Here is a 20,984-nt window from a genome sequence, read left to right as displayed (position 1 = left end):
AGTGACCATAGACTGTAAATAAAGATGGACTACATGACAGCTCCCCAAAAGTGAAGCCAAAACATCTCGATCGCCCCCTGGTGGCTGGCTGGATGGGACATGGGCCAAACTAAAACGTCAAAGTAAACGTCAAATACAATCAAAAGAATCAAATTGTATACAAGATATTCAACCTTTGTTTCATTAGAATACATTGGTTGTTCCAAATACAGAGATTGTAATGTATAAAGGCAATAAAAGTTTGTCCATGAATAGATACGAGTTTACAATTAATTAAAATTCTCTGCATTAACGAGCTGTATAGCAGAACGTGCAGCCATGTTTGGTTTATGGCATTCTTCCGGTAACACTTGTTGACTTCTTTACAGAATGTTTTGTTTGTACGCCCCCTGGTGTTTCAGAGAATACCGCAATGGGTAACGCGTTGAGCATAAAAGCCTCGGTTTCTCGCCCGAGCATTTAAAGCTTATGTCCTCAGGAGGCTTCTTATAGTGAGGAAAGTCCTCATTTATTGATGTGATATGCTGCTTCAGCTCACTTTAAGAACAAATGTTACTTGGAGCAGTTCAGAAAATTACAGGTGAACTTGTAATATCTAGGAAACATTATAGACACCACTGACTGACCATACACGGTCCAGCCATATACTAGGTTTCAACCTCTTTTTGAGTTAGTGAGTTGAGCTTTTCACGTAACCCCTGGAAACTGCAGAAATAACCGCAGGAGGGCCCATGGAGGCCAGCAATAATCATGTTCATCCTAAATATACAGGAAGCAATAACAACCAAGTTTTATTTTGAACAAAAATATTCACCATTACTTATTAAACAAGTAAAATAAACATTGCATGTATTGTTGCTTTGGTAAAATGCAACCTGGCTCATAATGAAAACCTCTCCTGGAAATGGTAGGATTCATGTTTTTAAACTATCAGCTAATTAACCCATTCACTGGCAGGGGCCAAGCCATTTCTTTGGGCGGGCCTGGGAACAAACACCCCTGGATGGATGTAAAGTGACACTTCTTACCTGTCTCTCTGTGAGCTGAGGAAGCAGACGAGGTGACACGACCAGAGCAGGGGCCCTGCGTACGTGCTGAGGGCCGTTAAGAAGATGGCAGGTGCTTCTACGTAGCTTTCCAGTCCCACGAAGCCGACTGAAATGTCGACGGTGGCGATGTTGTTGGAATTGCCCTGCAGGAGCACAGAGAAATCTTATTTTAGCATCACCAAGGGTACAGGAATAACTTATCTTGTATACAGATAAAAATGAGCACACAAAGATCTGTAGGTGAAGCTTTGTAAGCACTTCACAGCTCTAAAGAAACCGGCCCTTTGCTTTATCATCATTACCGTGAAGCTTCTGGCGACTTCCCAGAGGCTCGGTTGTTGTTTGTGTTTTCCAGTCCCTGACCAGAGCAGCACACACGGCTTTCTGTCTGGAGCTGGACTCTTGTTAGAGCCACTGAGGCTACCGTGGAAGTGTGCATAATGCGTATGTGCCAGCACACATGCTTTGTTTTTAAAAAAACCCGTAAAAAAACCCAGTATATTTCTGGCTTGTTTAACTTTCCAACCCGTTTCCAGTATCTCTGGAATGAGCCAAATATGCCTGCAGTAAACTAAAAGTATGAAACTTCTCTAACCTTGTTTTATTTTCTTTTTTCTTGGTCAGAAGTTTCATCTCAAGCTTTAGAGGATGTTATCACTGCAATGCAATCAGGATTTATAGCAACAATATATTTGCTTTGGTAAATGTAAGATATATTTACATAAAGGAAAATGTGCCTTTGTTCAAATGTAATAATACACTGCAACTCCACAAAGAGGTTGAAAAACAGTGCGGATATGAAGAAACATTTCATAGCCTTATAATATAGTATGTTAAGGATTTTTTATGAGCTTGTAGTTTCATCACAAGCTCAGCCAGCGTCTGAGAGAATCATTACAGCTTTTTTTAAAATGATAGAATATAGAAATTAAGGCTGTCAAACACGCCGTAACGCGTTGACGCAAATTAATTTTAACGCCACCAATTTCTTTCAACACATTAACGCAATCAATCTTTCAGAGGTTGCAGCGGGCTCAGTTTTAAAGCTAGAGTAAAGATACTGGTATCATGTGAAACTACAAAAACCTAAATCCATTGGTACCATGTCATGCCAGCTGCTCCAAACTAAATTTTGGCGAGGAAAAACTGTCATGGCCATTTTCAAAGGGGTCCCTTGACCTCTGACCTCAAGATATGTGAATGAAAATGGGTTCTATGGGTACCTACGAGTCTCCCCTTTACAGACATGCCCACTTTCTGAAAATCACATGCAGTTTTGGGGCAAGTCATAGTTAAGTCAGCACACTGACAGCTGTTGTTGCCTGTTGGGCTGCAGTTTGCCATGTTATGATTTGAGCACATTTTTTATGCTAAATGCAGAACCTGTGAGGGTTTCTGAACAATATTTGTCATTGTTTTGTGTTGTTAATTGATTTCACTCCCATGTCGATAAGAGTATTAAATACTTGACAAATCTCCCTTTAAGGTACATTTTGAACAGATCCAAAATGTATGATTAATTTGCAATTAATCACGATTAACTATGGACAATCATACGATTAATCGCGATTAAATATTTTAATCGATTGACAGCCCTGATAGAAATACATAAAGGGCAGATCATAAATTAAGCAGGTTAAAATATTTTTTTTTACCAATGGGGCTCTTTAACTCCAGTGAATCCAAACACGTCACTGAACCCGAGTATAAATTGTTCCCTGGACAATCATTTTTAGCTTATATTACAATAAATGGCTCGGCCAAAGTAATCCATGTTCAAATTTGTGCGGCTCCGGTGCCTAAATCTGATTTCTGGGTGGCACATTGAGGTTATTTGAAATCACCTGCGTCGTGTTCACTCCTCGGAGACGCGGCCTTCAGACCAATCAATCAACCCGAGCCACTGAACTGCACCTCTGAGACACGCTGTCACGCCTGCTCACATCCTCTCCTACTAAATTCAAATTGGCTCATTTACAGTATTTCATTTTGTGAAGTGTTCTATAATTAGCAAATTCAATTTCCATGTGCGTAACAAGTGATAATTACATTTAAAATTCACTGCGACTGTGCATGCTACGCCTTATACATGCACATACACCCAGTAAAGACAAGGATGTCTCTCTTGTTCAATTTGACGGCAGTGATGATCCACGAGCAGCAACACATCGAGTGACGCTTTATTTCCCTTCTGTGCACACGTCTCTCATCACAGAGGAGGAGAACATTAACAGCTGGCTCCAGTTTAAACAGACGGAATGAATATCAGTGAGCAAGCTGGAGGCTGCATATGGATATCTTCTAAATCTTCTACTTGCTTTCTTGCTGAAATCCTGCCGTGATATTTCAAATGTACGGCGTGTCATTCTGCACCGTCAACAAATGCATCATTTGTGAAAACTAGAATTACCAGTTGTATGCCTCCATCAACAAGTCAAGTTGCAGTTTGCATTCATGTCTGTCCAAAATGTCATCACTTCATCATTTTATCCTGTTTAATCCTAGACGTTTGTGTGAAATTGTCATAATGAGTATATGAATTCTTGAGTTATGGCTTTAAACATGATTTGTGAGGTCACAGTGACCTTTGACCACCAAAATCTAATCAGTTCATCCTTGAGTCCATGTGGAAGTTTGTGGCAAATTTGAAGAACTTCACTCAAGGTGTTCCAGAGAAATTGCGTTCACAAGAATTGGATGGACAGACATACGGACGAACAGACGGACAACCTAAAAACATAATGCCTCCAATCACGGCTGTCGCCGGTGTGGAGGCATGAAAAGAAATGTGATTGAAATTCAGACAAAATTGATTTTCATAACTGTCAGAGTGTAAGGCTGGTCTAATACAGCTCTTTGCTTGAGTAGTGAAATACCTGAATAGTGCTATGTGCACCAAAATGTATTACCAAACAGAAATATCTACTGTAACGTAGGGCTGCACAATTAATCAAATATTGATTGCGATCACGATTTTGGCTTCTCACAATTAAATGAAGATGATTGACTGCGATATCGGCCTTTAAAATGTGTGCTCCTCTCATAGAAAACTCAGCTGAATATCAAATCAAGTGCTTCCTAAACAAACCGCCAGCCACAATCAAGATATTTTGGCTTCACTTTTGGGGAGCTGTAATGCCGCTGCGCGCGCACCCTGCAGCAGCAGTATGAAAAACGTTCCTTAATGTTGTGGAGTAGAAGAGTATTATACATTTTTTTAAGATGATTTTTTAGGGCGTTTATTGCCTTTATTAAAGCAGCTAGAGAATGACAGGAAAGGGTGGAGACAGAGGGGATGACATGCAGCAAAGGACCGCGGGTCGGAATCGAACCCAGGCCGCTGCCTACATAGGGCACATGCTCAACCAGATGAGATAGAGGTCGCCCCAGACCGCACGCTCTAGTGGGTGAGCTAGAGGTCGCCACAGATCGCACGCTCTACCGGATTAGCTAGAGGTCGCCCCAGATTACCCGCTCTACTGGGTGAGTTAGAGGTCGCCCCAGACTACAGGCTCTACTGGGTGAGCTAGAGGTCGCCCCAGACTGCACGCTCTACCGGGTGAGCTAGAGGTCACCCCAGACCGCCCCAGACTGCACACTCTACCCGGTGAGCTAGAGGTTTCCCCAGACCGCACATCCTAATGGGTGAGCTAGAAGTCGCCCCAGATCACACGCTCTAGCAGGTGAGGTAGAGGTTGCCCCAGACCGCACGCTTTAGCGGATGAGCTGTCCCAGACTGCCCCAGACTGACCAAGACTGTATGCTCAACCGGATGAGCTAGAGGTCGCCCCAGACCGCACGCTCTACCGGGTAAGCTAGAGGTCGCAAAATCAATGAATAATTGTGATCAATAATCGTGATCTCAGTCTGATTTAAATAATCTGTATTATCGTTTTGGCCATAATCGTGCAACCCTGCTGTAACTTGTATGTTTACTGTAAGTTCAGGTCAGATCTGAGCTCTAAAAACATCCCTGTGATGATTCACATTTTTATACAGAAGGTTGCGTCTGAATTCATACCAGCAGGGTGACTCGTCCCTACTCATGTGGCAACACAAACTGGCTCATTTGTGAAGAATAAACACGTCCTTTCTGCTTTACTGACCATCTGTTTTTTGGGACTGCGATAAATCCACAGAAAATCCACTGCACAGTCTGACTCGTCCATCACTTCAAATGATCAAGACAGCTAAACGCCGACAGCCAAAACTTCCACCCTGAGACAGTTAATTCATCATGTGACACCATTTAACTTTTGTTTGTGACACTAGCGATGTCTGAATCTGAGGTTACCAAGAATCTTTTCCATAATCCTCTTGTGTTTTTGTGTGTTTGGCGAAAGGGTATAGAAGCAAAGAGACAGATATTGTTCAACACAGGTCATTTTGGTAGAGACATAAAATGTATGAAAATAGAATAGAAATGATTTCGTATTACTTTTGTACGTCACTTTGTAGGCGGATGTTTTACTAGTCGCTTTCAGTCCAAAATGGTGGAGTCGTAGCTCTGCTGCTGGGCGCTGATGTTGCAATGGAAAGACCAATTGGCTTTCACTTCTTAGCATTATACGTTTGGTTTGGCTGCCAAACAACAAGGAGACTTTGAAAACAACAAAAGCAAAAGCAACTGTTTCTACGCTAATATCAACTTGGATCATTTTGCAGCCCACCGATCAGCTGGAACTGTACCCGCTGATTAGACTTTAATTCAAACATAATTTTGATTGTTCTGCGTGACACCAGTTTTTGTTTCAGAGCAGCACATTTAAATCACACATGTCTCCGCTTTACAGATCCATTATGGGTACAGCTTCTTCGTTGAGAACGTTATTACTCAAGGCTCTGTAATTACATGCCTGGGCGCCGAGGCTGAAAATTGTCTGGTGGCGGTCTATTCCCGAGCCCATCACGGTATTAATGACCCAAGGGTGATGCCGGTTATTAAATTGTTAGCGATGTGGAAGTTCAGTGTTGACAAAGATGCACACCTGCTAACCAAATAGTTGTCCTGGGTGGAGGTTAAATCAAGAGGCAGGTGTCACATCTGCCTTTGAGGAACATTCATAGCTCATAACACCAGAACACATCCACAGGAACCAACTTGGCCTTCATGCGAGTGCCGGATGAAAGTAATATAATTTACACACAAACACTTCCTCTGCCCAGAACTGCACCTATTACAGCATCCAACACTTTATCAGTGGTGATAGCTTTCCTAAATGTTGCTACACCCTGTGTCAGGGCGTTAAATTAGATGTCTCCTACAATCAGACAAGAAGAACTTGCTTTCTAATTTGTTGTTCCCTGATCTTCCTTTTGTAGATACGGGAGGAGGTGGATTTGGCTCTGATTCACATCTTCACACCTCTGTCCTTTTGGCGTCAGCACCAATTTGTGAAATGGTTATAATTTGTACACTAGTAATGGTTTGATAATTGTCTTTTAACTGCAAGACTATTATTTTAGATTTACTGCCTGGTGGATTTTACTGGTCTTGAGTACAATCAAAGCTAATTTGGAGAGGTCGGTATGGGGGCTCAAAGAAGCTTGTCTGAAATTAACACCTAACATTTAGCTCACCACTTCCCAATTTACTATTATTACTATGGAGTTTGGGTGTCTGGCCCAGGTGGTAACCTCCGGGGTCTGAAAAGTGAAGCCAATGCTGAAGTGCCTTAAACCTGCATTCTTTCTAACAGCCAGCAGGGGGCGACTACTTTGGTTGCAAAAAGAAGTCTGATTGTATAGAAGTCTATGAGAGAATGAGCCTACTTCTCACTTGATGTATTACCTCAGTAAACATTGTTAACATGAGTTTATGGTCTCAATCGCTAGTTTCAAGTCTTCTTCAATACAACATGATGTTCATTTAGTAAATTATGGTCCCATTTAGAGTCAAATAGACCATAAAACAGGGGATGCTTTAGGGCGTGGCTACCTTGTGATGCTGCCACGGTGTTGTCCGGTCTGGGTGTTGTCTGTGTGTGTCATAGTGTGTTTTCAGCTCATGAAAATTAATTGTAACTTTTTGGTCAGCTAGAAATGTTATTAGAAATGTATTCAGTTTTCGGGCTGTGAAGCAAATCTTACATAGTGGCCAAATGGTGGAATTGCAACTTTCGTGTCCATCACGTGATGCCACTGGGCCCAAAAATACTTTTTCCCATAGATTTACATTGGGAAAGAGACATCTGTAAATCAGAAAAAATATATATTTTTGAGGTAAATTAACTCACCAGTACGAACACTTGAATAGCCCTTATTTAAATAATTAGGTCCTAAAAGTAGTGAAATGTACTAATAGCCTAGGGTTATTTTCCTTCCTCCGTTCATGTGAATGAGCCCCAGACCGAGGCTGGACCAAGGGCTGGGAGGCGGGGTTAAAGGAAAACGCTACTGGGCCTGCTCTATGGGCCCAGTCGATGCGGAAGATCGCTGGAAGATCCAGGCAATTTTGTACTAGGAAGTCAAGCTTTTTCTGCTTAATGCGCCACTGAGCAACTTTCATAGGAATGAACGGGGCCCCGCCTCCGATGCTGTATCCAGTTCTCTTTATACAGCCATGATCACTTCTGGTTGCAAAAAAAACAACATGGAGATGGCCAAAAACCAAGATGGCGACGGACAAAAGCCCAACTCGAGGCTTCAAAACGGCAGTCCACAAACTAATGTGTGACGTCAAGCTGGCTACGTCCACTTCTTATATATACAGTCTGGACTCTAAGGTATGGCAACTCAAACATCAAAAACCTTGACAAGAAAGAAATGAGTTAAAGTTCTACATTACTTATTATGTCTTCCACTGCATAACATACAGTTATACCTAACAGACAAAGTGGCTGTTAAACCTTGCTGTCACTGACATCATTATGGTTGCTTACCTGAAAGTAAAAGAAGGCCTGACCAAACCAGTAATGCATGATGGTGGTTTGGGCTGCGTCATAGTGGAGCTTCTTCCAGATGAACTGAGCCATGAGCGTCTGGATCAACAGGCAGCAACAGAGAACCGGCAGGTTGTGAGCACGGAACAACAGCGTAACCAACAAGACCAAGCCGCTGTAGATCTCCCACAATCCCCTGCTCTTTAACTTGGCATCTGCTGTGATGATCTGGGATCGCAACAGGTCTTTGGTGCCCGTGAAGAGGATGCCCAAGATGAAGACGTAAACAAAGCGCGCCTCCACTGTTCCCCTAAAAGAGAAAGATTAAAGACTGTGTCACTTTTTGCATTTGCAGTAAGCCAGCATTGATTTATCTCTACAAAACTCCTCATTCAATATTCAAATAATTTGGGTAAGTGACTGGGATGGGGATTCTTGGCAGTGTTGCTGTACCTGTCCATGCATTTAGCAATTAAATATCCACAGATTTTGGTTTTGGAACATGAGGAAAATAATCTTATTCAGACTTTATTCACTGAATGATAAAAGAAAAATGCTTCTTATCCAATAAAGGTGACAATAAAAGCTGTAAGACAAAAGGACAAGAATAAAATTAATTAACTAATTAACAGAACCAAACAACAATCTTTATAAATCAAATGCACTAGAGCAGAAAGCCCCTACGAAAGCTTTGAAAAGAAGACAGAAAGTCTACACATTATCTCTGTGATACCGACAATTCCTTGTGGAGAGAGAACACTTTGATAAATGGACAAAAATGAAAATGGAGTGTAAAAGTTCAAAACAATATTTCATTTGTTAACCTTAATTTACAGAAAACGTTAGGGAATATAAATATTTTCTACAACAATCCAATGACCTACAGTCTAACATACTGCACCCAAGGTTCCTGCATATTTCAGTCAGACTCTTTGTTATAATAGCTTTTCAAAGTTCACTACTTTAATTAATTTCATAACCCTGTCTCTTGTTAGACAGGTTTCCTTATATTTCTGTAACTCATAACCCTTCTTTCATTCGGTATGCAGTGTGTCAATGTAACATTAATAATTAAAGGTATGAGACTGGAAGACAGAGTGAATCGCCGGAGGAAAACAGACTTTCTCACACCCGTCATCCCTCTGTCTGTTGTACTATCTGCATCGCTATAATTTGAGAAATGTGTTATTAACATATTCTTAGTACAATTTTAGGGACTTTTTTCAGCTGCTACTGATATCAAAATGCTCTTCTTTTGAATGGATTACACATGTTGGGGATGATAGAACATGTTCTACTGCATTCTGAGTATTTCAGGGGCTATGGGTACCCACAGGCATGCCCACTTTATGATAATCACATGCAGTTTTGGGCAAGTCATAGTCAATTCAGCACACTGACACACTGACAGCTGTTGTTGCCTGTTGGGCTGCAGTTTGCCATGTTATGATTTGAGCATATTTTTTATGCTAAATGCAGTACCTGTGAGGGTTTCTGGACAATATTTGTCATTGTTTTGTGTTGTTAATTGATTTTCAATAATAAATATATACATACATTTTCATAAAGCAAGCATATTATTCTACTTCCATGTTGATAAGAGTATTAAATACTTGACAAATCTCCCTTTAAGGTACATTTTAAACAGATACAAAAATGTGTGATTTATTAACAATTAATTACGATTAAATATTTTAATCGATTGACAGCCCGAGTAAAATTTGTCCAAAATAAGAATGACACAAATCAGACACTCAGAAGCACGGCTCACTCTTATTTTGTCAGCTGGCTTGGTGTTCAGTCTTCAGTTTTATCATTTATACTGTTTGTCTGTTGTTTTTTTTATGGCTGTGGCCGGTCATTTAACTCTGGTTGGTTAGATGCAAAATTGTTTCTTGTGGACTTGACCTTTTTTTCTCCAGTCAATATAACAAGTTTAGAGAACAGGAGGTTCCATCCCTAATGGTTAGACGGATGTAAGCTACTGTATGTATTAAGCTTTGAATTCATGTCAGCAAGATTTACAAAAGATTTAAAGATGGATACGTCCCATAATGTATGCCCTTTCTGTAAATCAGGTTTAAAGTCTGTAGCTGCTACAAGGTTAAAAAAAAAAAAAAGTTTCCATAAGACTCTTCTCCTAAAAGGCTTACTCCACAAAAATCATTTTCCAACTATCAATAATTTATATGCTCAAAAAGTCCTAAATTGAAGCTTTAAAGGAAAAGTGCTTTCGATTATGAAGGCAATTACATTCAGTCTAATTTCCATTTCAGGCATTCAGCGTATGCTCTTATCCACAGAAACTTAAATGGAAAGATGTTTTTTTCTCCTCAAATCTGCTCTTTAATTAAATGACTTTTATTAATATTTGTCTCAAAAGGAGGAATGCGTAAATTAGCCCTATTAAAACAGACAACAGACAACAAAAGAGTGGTTAGAGCTATGGTGATGATTTTATTCTATTTCAGAATGGATGGAGGGGGAATAAAGAGCATTAAGAGCTAATGAACTGGATTTTCAAGGCGTTACAGCCTGAGGAAACTGAGGCGTTTAATTGTATTCTCAGCAAACATGAAGAGATTAACCCAGTCATTAAGAATGCAATGTTATTTATACCTGGATTACCTGTTGACCACAGTACCCCAGATCATATCTTACATTAATTTAAAGTAGCTGCTGGTGATATTTCCAAACTGAAAAGCTATTTACCCATTTAGAAAATCTTGTATTCACAAGTATATTACAGACATGTGTCTTCTCATGAGAAGGCTAATGTAGAGTAGAGAGACATTTCTATTGCAGCAGGATGCAGTCAAATCTGAAAGAGTGCTACAGGATAATAGCTGACCCTGAAGGAGTTGAGCAAGTATTGGACATGTATTATTAATCTGTATGTTTTGTGAAAACCTGCTCCAACGGAGGAAAGGAGGATAGTAATACGCTCCATACGGCACTATTCTTTATTATTCACTACTCCCCTAACAATGTGGCGGAGATTGTATTCATCATTATTTTATGCAAAGGAAAAGTGGAAAATCCTGGCGTGGATTTGATTTTATGCAAGGACAGTGATGGATTTCAGCCGCCGGGCTTACTTGTTAACTGGTGTGCTGGGTGGAAAAATTGAGGGAATTACAAACTAATCTTCCTGTCCGGCGTGTAAAAGTATTGTGCTATGCACTTAATAGGGATGGTGGGGGGGGGGGGGGGGGGAATGATTCATTTATGTATCTCGATTTTTTTTTTTTTGTGATGTTGAAATTGATTTTTTAATGCCAGAATTAATATATTTGCTTAATTTGAGTCTATGCAGAGGTAGAAGGTAGTTCTTATTGTTGTAGTCAGAGTAACGTGATGTCAAATCCGTTCCGTATCCGTCAACCAAAACAAACCACAGCCGGTCGCAGCGAGACGAAACGAGAAAGTGGAAAATGGCGGACGGTCTGCGTGGATACGACCTGCACCCTCACATGTTAAATCCAAAGTGGTAAACGCTTAACATCCAGTAAAGTATGGAAACACTTTGGGTTTCACACATTGCAGGAAAAGCAGAGCTAGACATCACGGCTAAAGCTGCATGCTAACTCTGTTATAGACAGGAAACGTTATTGTATTGTGGTAACGTAAGGTCAAGCCAGCCGTCACTCTCATCTCCGTGGTCAAATCGGCCGGCGCTACAACTGTAGAGCACCCATATACTGATGTTTATGTTAAATGCATTCAAACAGCCCCGATGGAGCTGATCATGGATAGACGGGAGGGCTAGCAACGGACTTGGCGAAGTTACAGGAAGTATACAAGTGTGACTACATCTGTTTTTTTTTTAAATAAGGTGTCAACAAAGGGAACCATACAAAATACATATATGGAAATAAGATTGATTGGATTATATTCACCAGTAGTATAAAACATTACATGTCCCTTATGAAAAATAAAATACTACTAATTTGTGAGGGAAATGTCATTATTCTATGATTTTTGGGTTGCTGGAACATTTTTTTTATAAACAATGCCTGACAATGACTGATATATTTAACTTCCGGACATCTCAGACTACATACATGCGGAAAATCAAACAGTGTTACTGTATCAATTTTGATATTTGTCAAATTAAAAGTCCACAAAAGTGTATGATTCACCTTTTTCCCATGGTCTAGTGTTAAAAAAGTTAACAAAAATACTTGTAGAATCGCAATACTTAAAAATCCAAATACATATCAAATTGACACCCAGGTATCGTGATAGTATCAAATCGGGAGATAGGTGTATCATCCCAGCCCTAGCACTTAAAACAGCAGTGGGTAGAATTAGAGCAAATACGATTAAAAAAAGTTATTTTTATAAACAGTCACTATATCCTGACAGTAGTGCATGAGACAGGTAATCTGAAAAAAATCATGTGCCTCTGTGTCCTCCGGTGCTCCTAATGGCATCTGCAAGATTTCACAGACCGAAGGAAAACAACCAATAAAAGCCGAGCTGGAGCCTTGCTGTCTCTGAGCAGCTGTCAATCAGCTGTCAAGCTGTCAATCTCGCGAACTCCGATCAAACGATCAAACTAGGCAGCGCTGATGAATGAGAAAGTTTGTGACTCGTCAGCCACGTTGAGATCAGTTGAGAAAATACCAAGCACCAGCCGGAGCAAACTTTCTCATTTTATAGCTAAACAGTACACTACAGATGTTTCTGAAAACATTTGAGGAGAGAAATAATTCATTTTTGATCAGCGCTGCCCAGTTTGACCGGAGTTTGTGAGTGATTGACAGCTGCCTCCGTTGAATGAACAGCCAATAGGAACGCTCTCTTTCTGAAATTACCTGTGATTGGCCAAAGTCTCCCATCACGGGCACTTGAATTACAATATGCTAAAAGGTTACTATGGAATTTTTGGCCAATAATGACAAAAATATTCCGCCTAGTGGCGCTTTAATGTGGCTGTTGTCTTACAACTATGCTTTACACAGAGAAAGCCGGATGGGAAACACATGAGATTTACATGTGGGATGTTAAAAGATGGCTTCTTTTCTGAAACCTGTGTATTTAACTCTGAAAAACTGCAGTGCTAATCCACATCAATCTGAGACAATAAACACAGAGGCATGCAAAATTATGAATGCTGAAAGGAATCTTATTGCTTTGACATTTTCGATGCAGAAAGCACAAGCCCTCCTCCTTGTCTGAGCAATAAAGGCTGTTTATGTCATTTCTCCCCCCCAAAGTGGCTGCAGTAACTTCAAGTGTCTCCTGATTATCACACAGCACAGCTTTGCACCAATCACATTCCTCAACTTTTTGCAGCCCTTACTTAAATTAGTCATTTAGCTAAGGGGGGGATTACGTAATCTATTTCCAACCAACTCTACAGACAAGCAGCAGGAACTGCAACAACACGAAACCAGACTCCTGCAACCCCTCATGTCCCTGCCCTCTCATCCTGTCCACCTGACGGAAAGAGGGGTTGCAATAGACTTTAACAATAACATCATGGATTTCCAATAGAGAGATGTAAGCAAGCTTAAGGAGCAGTATGTAATGTTGGCGAATGCTGGGTTAATAATGCTGCATTCTTATTTGTGTCGGAAGTGTGTGTGGAAATATGCAAAGCATTTTAACTTCAGTCTAGAGGGAGATTTTGTTCCAGACTACAGACAGTATAATTGTTAAGTCATTAGTATTGAACAACAATCCTATCAGCGCTCCTCAGATATATTGTTGCCATTTTGTATTGAGGAGTTTGTAAAAGTCCTCCAGTCGCCCTTTAGCGTGCTGTGGTCCAGACCACCGAGCAAACACCAAGGTCACAGCAGGCTCGGTCTGATTCCAGAACAATAACAAGGAAGAGGCCAAAAGAAGTTGTCGTGGTAATGGTGTTCAGCTGTGTCTTCCAGCGGAGCGCATTTATCATGAAGAACAATGCTAAGAGTGCATTTTGTTATTTTTGGCATCATTTGTTGAGATTACATTTGGATCGGAGAACTACAGCCCTGAAACATGAAAGTCTTTCCAGAGGCTGCCACCATCAGATTAATAAGACGAGACAGGTCATTAAACATTCATTAAAGAAGATACAGTAATACCATATTCATTAATCAATGGATCAAAGTATATCTAATCAGGTACAGAGAAAATGGCCCTGCCTAAAAATATGTCCAAAACGATTAGGGTTGCAAAGGGAAGTTAAGCTCTGGCATTTGGGACATTTTGCACAATTTCAATATAAAAGTCCTACCTTTTAATAGTGAATTTATCTGGGGGTGGGGGGAATAGCAATACTAGGTCTTGTAGTATGTTTTGCCCATTTAATTAAATTGCAATAACATACATCACATATACAGATATTTTTGCCAGCATCCCATTAAATTGGAAATCAGAAAATTACAACCCTCTGCATGCATAATGCATTCTCCAATCACATGAGCAGCTCACACTGTTACCAACACTACTGCACTACTGAGTGAATATATTTGATATTTTTGGTGATATTTCAGTTAACCAGCAGATAGCAGCCTGAAGCGGTTTATAACTTGTCAACACCTTCAGCTAGTTTAGCTGTAACTGTTACCAGGTGTAGCTTGATTGTGCATGCTAAGTGAGGAGTATTAATTACTAAGGAACTCGAGGCTTCAAAACGGCAGTCCACAAACCAATGATTGACGTCACGGTGACTACATCCACTTCTTATATACATTCTATGGTCCAGCATGAACATATAATGTTCTGCCAAAGTTAGAACAGTTTTGGTTATTCCACATTTATCTGTATGTGATCTTCTCACTGGTTTGAAGTGGGCAGGGCGCTCAGTTGGAAAAAGTAGATGTCACGGGCTGTTTCGGAAATCCCTTCCTGATCTGATCAAACCACACACACACAGTTAGCTTTTTAACTTTTCAAGTATTAAACTCTTCATATATATAAAACAAGGATGTTTGTTCACACCATGAACTTTGATTGTTGCTTATTTAGTCATGAATATTGAATGTTATTGAGGAAAAAATGTCAGATTTTGAGGTAAATTTTAAGAGGCTTTAAAGCCTTGGGGAACCCTCCACACTGCTTGGTGTGAAAACACGACCAGTCGAATCAATCTGATCTTATTTGCTGCATTTTATAATGTTAATAGTAAGAAGCAGTGGACAGAAAACTGTAGCTTGTCAAGCTGTAATACAGACGAGCTGCCTGGATTTCATGTTACCTTGGAAACAAGCGCTGGTGTTCCAGCAAGTATATAAGAAAAGGTAAGACTATGTCCAATCCCCACAACATGTTTGGTATATCCCTTTCATCAATCACCTGCATCGGGCTAACACTTACAGTAAATCAGCCAAAACAAGTAACTCACTGCCAGAGGAAGCTCTGAAGCAGACGCCTGAGAATGAGGAGGGCCTGCCCACTTTGTCTGAGCAGTGGTCTTTCTGTGGGATAAATCTGGCCGCGTCAAAGTCGAAACTATTGAAATGCCACTGGGACAAAGTGGCACACTTTAAAACAATAGTTACAGACAAAACGTCTAATTACACTACAAACCACTAGATCAATTCTTGCTCTGCTGGCAGAGTGAGTTGATGTCTGTATTTTGTTCAGCTTTATGTTGGATTAAAAAGCTTTTTTTTGAAACAGTAGCATGATTTGGAAAGATAAAGCGTGCACACAAAAGCACTTTTATGAACAATGCTTTAAAGTCAGTGGAGAATAATGATTTGTTAAATGTTGCCATTGATGTGTTGTACCAACACAGAATTGCCTTTGAAGCAGGGTTATAAATTGGTTTACCTCTTGGGTAATAAAACTGAATTCTGTGTGTGAGTATGTCTCACACAGAATTCTATCTATCTATCTGTGTTTGTGTGTGTGCGTGTGTTTGTGGCAGGGGTTCACAGGTGTTTTGAGACGAGTTTGAATACATTTCCATTTTTAAGCGGGATCGGTATGCATGAATATTTTTAAATTGGGAAACAGTCCCCTTTCTAGATAAAGCAGTACATGATAAAATGGGTCATGTTTTGTGCAGGTGTGGAACGCAGAGATGAAAACAAACATTGCAAATGCTTCTTGTGGCTTTATGTCTGGTAGAAAATGTAAAGGAGGAGGACGGAGACTGAGACAAACTTTGGCTATGATTTATAGAGGCTCAGACAGGCTTGGCCCTCAGCCGGCTGCTTTGACGTGGAGCTGCTTTCTCTTAGAACACATGTTCAGAACATTTGATTTGCTTCATCCTTTATGTTACCTTGATTGTACCTTTCTTTATGGATTTGTTTTATTGTTGTTAATACTCGGGTTGTAATCGGTGATCTCTCAATATCTAGTTAACCCCTTAACACTCCGACAGCCCGTCGGCTTTTCTGTCTTTCAGAGGTTGTTGCGGGCTGAGTTTTCAAGCTACTGGTATCACATGAAACTAAAAAACCTAAGGAATCCATTGGTACAAACCATGTCATGCTAGCTTGTCGGGAAGAATGCTAAATAACAATATTATGTTACACTCAATTTTGTGTAGGAAAAACTAGCATGGCAATTTTCAAAGGGGTCCCACGACCTCTGATCTCAAGATATTAGTATAAATGTGGAATTAACGCCTATTCTAAAAATGGTGTATTTGAATATTTCTGCATACTGGGGTCCCTAAACAGTCTTGGAATCGCATAAATTGGGCATCACTGTAAAGCTAAGACTCTTGTGGACCTAATGAGCCCAACTGTATTCATGTTTGATGATGTTAGTCCCCATAGTAGCCATTTCATTGTATTGAGACCATTTTTTTTTTTTAATTTGACCTCACTGCAGAAAATGACCTGTGGTGACCTCTAGGATAATCACAGCCTCATGAAACTTTACAGCCACAAAATAAAGGCCTAGAACATCCAGAGGATGGATGGTTTTCCTAGGTAGATTGACAATAAGGGGGTTTCTGAGCAGTTTCCAGAACAGAAGTGCTCGCCATCCAATCGCCGAAAATTGGAATTCTTGCAGAAATCTCCAAATGTCAAAGGTTTTTGATTCAATTCTCGATTGGTAAAAAAAATGGTTAAATTTAGCACCAAATCTGTGTAGCAAACGGTATCAACCCATAAATTGCTGCAACAATTTATGAGACATAAGTGAGCATGGGAATGACCATCACAAACTTATATCATCATGTTCACACTTTATTTTAATTGATTAATTAATTTATTCATTATTCTTTTTATTTCTTATTAATGACTAGAACAACTTGACACACAGTGCATCTCAAATTAATCTTCAGGTTCCCAGCTTTCAAATGATGTACAGCACTTCTATGTGGCATCTACTGTTGACTTTTTATCTAACCCTGAACATCCCCTGTCCCCCACCCCGACCGCTCTAAAAAAAGAGGGCAGAATGGTAAGGCGTTAAATAAAAATAATACACATCTTTACCCAGTCAGTAGTTGTCTATTTTTAGGTTCATTTCTGAGGATGCCATAAGGAAGGGTGTGCACGAGAGAGAGAAAAACAGAAAGAGTGAGACAAACTGTATCCACAGTGACATCAATCCAAGTAACTCTTTGAACCATTTAAAGTGAGCAGCGTTGGCGGTTCTCAACCCCATTAGCCATTTTGAAAAATGCAACAGCGCAATTAGGCAGCGGGCACAAAGGGAAGGCGAGGAGGGAGCCGGGGAGTTGTCAGGGGGGCTTTACTCTGATAAAACACACAGAAAGAGTAACCAAAGAAGACTAGACTTTAAAAAGGGTCACTAGACAAAGTCATTCCTTTTTACATTCACATTATGGTGAGAAGGAACAACACAAAGCAGTGAAAAATGCAGTGTTTTTTTGTCTTTTTCAATACAGAGAAAAATAAAATGCTCTGATATTCTATTTAAAATAGCTATAAGCTCGACTATAGGCTATGGTTGTTCAAAAATACCAAACCAAAAAAATCAGACCCATGGGAAATTTCTCAGCAGATGGAAGCTATAATACACTAAAATAAAAGCACTATCTAACTATAAAGCAATGAATCTCTGTCTGTCTGTGTTTCCTTTGCATATCTCGAGAACTGCTCATCCAATCTGCTTCACACTTGGCAGGTGTATTGCTGGGGACCCAAGGGCTTGCTTTTTCAAATTTGGTGCAATTTGGACATGCGACACTGAATTGAATAAACACACACACACACACACAGCGTTCTGTGCAGCAGCAGGGGCCGGGCTTCAGGGTCCTGCAGACTGAGACTTGTCGTCTGCAGCGGTCCCGGTGTGTTTCCCCCCTTGAGTAAGACTGTATTTCCCTGGTGTCAGACTTGATACTAACTTACAACACTAATAACGTTACTGCCAGCAAAATACCTCCGCTAATTAAATCCATGCTCTACTTTATACCCACGTGGGGTTATGTCAAAACAGGCGACTAATACACCTATTTGGAAATGACCTCCGCTAAGTGTATTTCACCAGTTTTCTGACCGCGATTGGCCGCAACCTGGGTGTGTTTTTCAGAGGTGGATTTATTGATTTGGGGGCCACAGGCAAACATTGTCTAGCTTTACTTTGCACCCCCGAGCTGGGAATGTTGGTTTTGGCAGTGGTAGAAAAAGAAGGCTACTCAAAACTGTTTTTCTGAAGTAAAACTATTAACTATTAATGGTAAAACTAAAAGTCCTGCATTCATATGTTTACTTCAAATGAAGAGTGAAAGATATTATCAGCACAATGTACTTAAATGTACTTAACGTCTGTTCAAGGTGGAGCTTTCAATTCTAATATGATGCTGGATAGTTTAAGAAATAATAATGCATCATATTTTAAGGTAAATGTAGTACTACAATGTTTTCCTCTGTAGTAGAAAGTAAGTAAGTAAGTCAGTAAGTACACAGTATATATATTTTTCATAATATTTTAAGTGTTTTGGGGTACAATGAGTTAGAACAGTAACATAATTCAGTACTTTTCATATCTTAACATCACAATAAACTAGGGCTGTCAAAGTTAACAAGATGATAACATGTTAAAAATGAAAAAGAAAGCATTATTTACTGCCCATTATAGCTGCAACTTACAATTCATTTCTTTATTATTTAACTTGTGATCATATTTATATTGGGCCTGTCAAAGTTAACGCAAATTTGTTTTAACGCCACTAATTTCTTTAAGGCAACATGCGATTTTTAGGTTGTAGCGGGCTCAGTTTTAAAGCTAGAGTGAAGATACTGGCATCGAATGAAACTACAAAAACCCAAGGAATCCATTGGTACCAGCCATGTCATACTAGCTTGTGGCGAAGGAGGCTAAGTAACGCTCCAAACGTGCGCTAAATTTTGGCAAGGAAAAACTGGCATGACCATTTTCAAAGGGGTCCCTTGACTTCTGACCTCAAGATATGTGAATGTAAATGGGTTATATGGGTACCCACAAGTCTCCCCTTTACATACATGCCCACTTTATGATAATTACAGGCAGTTTGGGGCAAGTCATAGTCAAGTCAGCACACTGACAGCTGTTGTTGCCTGTTGGGCTTGGGTTTGCCATGTTATGATTTGAGCATATTTTTTATGCTAAATGCAGTACCTGTGAGGGTTTCTGGACAATATTTGTCATAGTTTTGTTTTGATAATTGATTCCCAACAATATATATATATATACATAATAAATATAGTGTATATCGCGACAAGCTAGTATGACATAGTTGGTACCAATGGATTCCTTATGTTTTCTAGTTTCATATGATGTCAGTACCATCACTCTTCACGTTGTAACCTAAAAATAGCAGGTTGCGTTAATGCGTTTAAGAAATTAGTGGGGTTAAAACAAACTTACGTTAACGCATTATTATCTTGTTAACTTTGACGGCTCTATAATACATCTATAGCTGTTTGGGGCCCTTTTATTTGGGGGCCCCAGGCAGTTGTCTATCTTGCCCGGTAAAGTCTGCCCATGGTGTTTTTTCCCATGAACCAGAGTGAAGGCCTATTTCCCCCCGTGTTTCTGACTGAGTAGCCGCGACTTGGGTGTGTGATGCAACTATGTTATTGCAGGTGTATTGCTCAGGACCCGAGAAAGCGCAGTGTCGAGGGTGAAGTTGTTTGTATGAGTGGTTCTCCAGAAAGCTGCAACCAGCAACACCACAGGCCAAGCATTCAGCCCGTTCTTAACACATGTTTTGAATGGTTATCGAACTAGTTACACAAATATAGCCTCTCCTTGCCAGGCAATCAAAATACAGCACCTGAGACGGACTTCATGTCATTGTCATGAGGCGCGAAAACTAAAGTTTGTCTTAGCTATACATAAAGAACTTTGGCAAGCAATCCACAGTGTGGACTAAGTCTAAAATACATCCTCGAGGTGGAGCACTGTAATGATCAACTTGTTGAGGACTGAAGAAAGAGCTGAAGGACTGGGTCAACGTCAACCTTGTCAATCATACAGTTCGTCAAAAGGAGCTGGGGTCCCTGCATGGCTCCAGTCAGGTGTCTTTGTACGGGTGAGGGCGAGAGGTTGAGCTTTTAATTAGGTGAGCAAGTAGGAGAGACTGCCAAGGAGAACAGGAAAGGTTAGGGAAGGCCAGGTATTGGTGCTAGATGAAGGGAGGTCAGGAAAACTAGACAGGAGAACTGTGTGCAGCCCGGCACACTCATTATTTTGTGACGGGGGTTAGTAGGAGATAACTCTGTGCCAAGCTACAGTCTGCAGAATGAAAAATTACCACACTTACTGAAGGAGCTGCAAGATGGTCGATTTCCTCTCTTTTTGGACAATGCTAACAACAGCTATTACATAAAGATTGTGCTAAAGGATTCAGCGTGTGCAGTGTAAAGAGGGAACCGTCTTCAAGAATAATGATGTCTTTTAAAAAGGCACACATTAAACATGACTTTTTATTATTCAAGTTCTGGGGACTCACGGATTGTCTCAGGTGCACTGAACACGGAGGGGTTGTGCATCACATGAACTATTTTATCACAAACCGTGTAAAATAAATGTGATTACGAACCTAGTATGCTTGATTAAAGTTTGAGGGTCTGGGAGAGATATATTCTCACCCTCAGGTGTATACCACCAGGGCTTCAGTGCAGCTAAGAAATCCAAA

General features: G+C 40.2%; 1 protein-coding gene across 1 annotated transcript in view; it reads right to left on the bottom strand.

Annotated features, from left to right (window-relative positions):
• Positions 1–20,984, bottom strand: part of pigg (phosphatidylinositol glycan anchor biosynthesis class G (EMM blood group)) — an 89,326-nt gene that overhangs the window by 5,890 nt on the left and 62,452 nt on the right. Inside the window, exons 11-12 of the mRNA XM_074647925.1 lie at positions 7,931–8,240; positions 1,029–1,192 (exon numbers count right to left, since the gene is read on the bottom strand). Of these exons, the coding sequence (XP_074504026.1) occupies positions 1,029–1,192; positions 7,931–8,240 (474 nt within the window). The remainder of the gene's footprint in view (positions 1–1,028; positions 1,193–7,930; positions 8,241–20,984) is intronic.

Source organism: Sebastes fasciatus, chromosome 10, assembly GCF_043250625.1.
Source record: "Sebastes fasciatus isolate fSebFas1 chromosome 10, fSebFas1.pri, whole genome shotgun sequence".
Taxonomy (NCBI): Eukaryota; Metazoa; Chordata; class Actinopteri; order Perciformes; family Sebastidae; genus Sebastes; species Sebastes fasciatus.
This window is presented reverse-complemented; position numbering and strand designations above follow the sequence as displayed.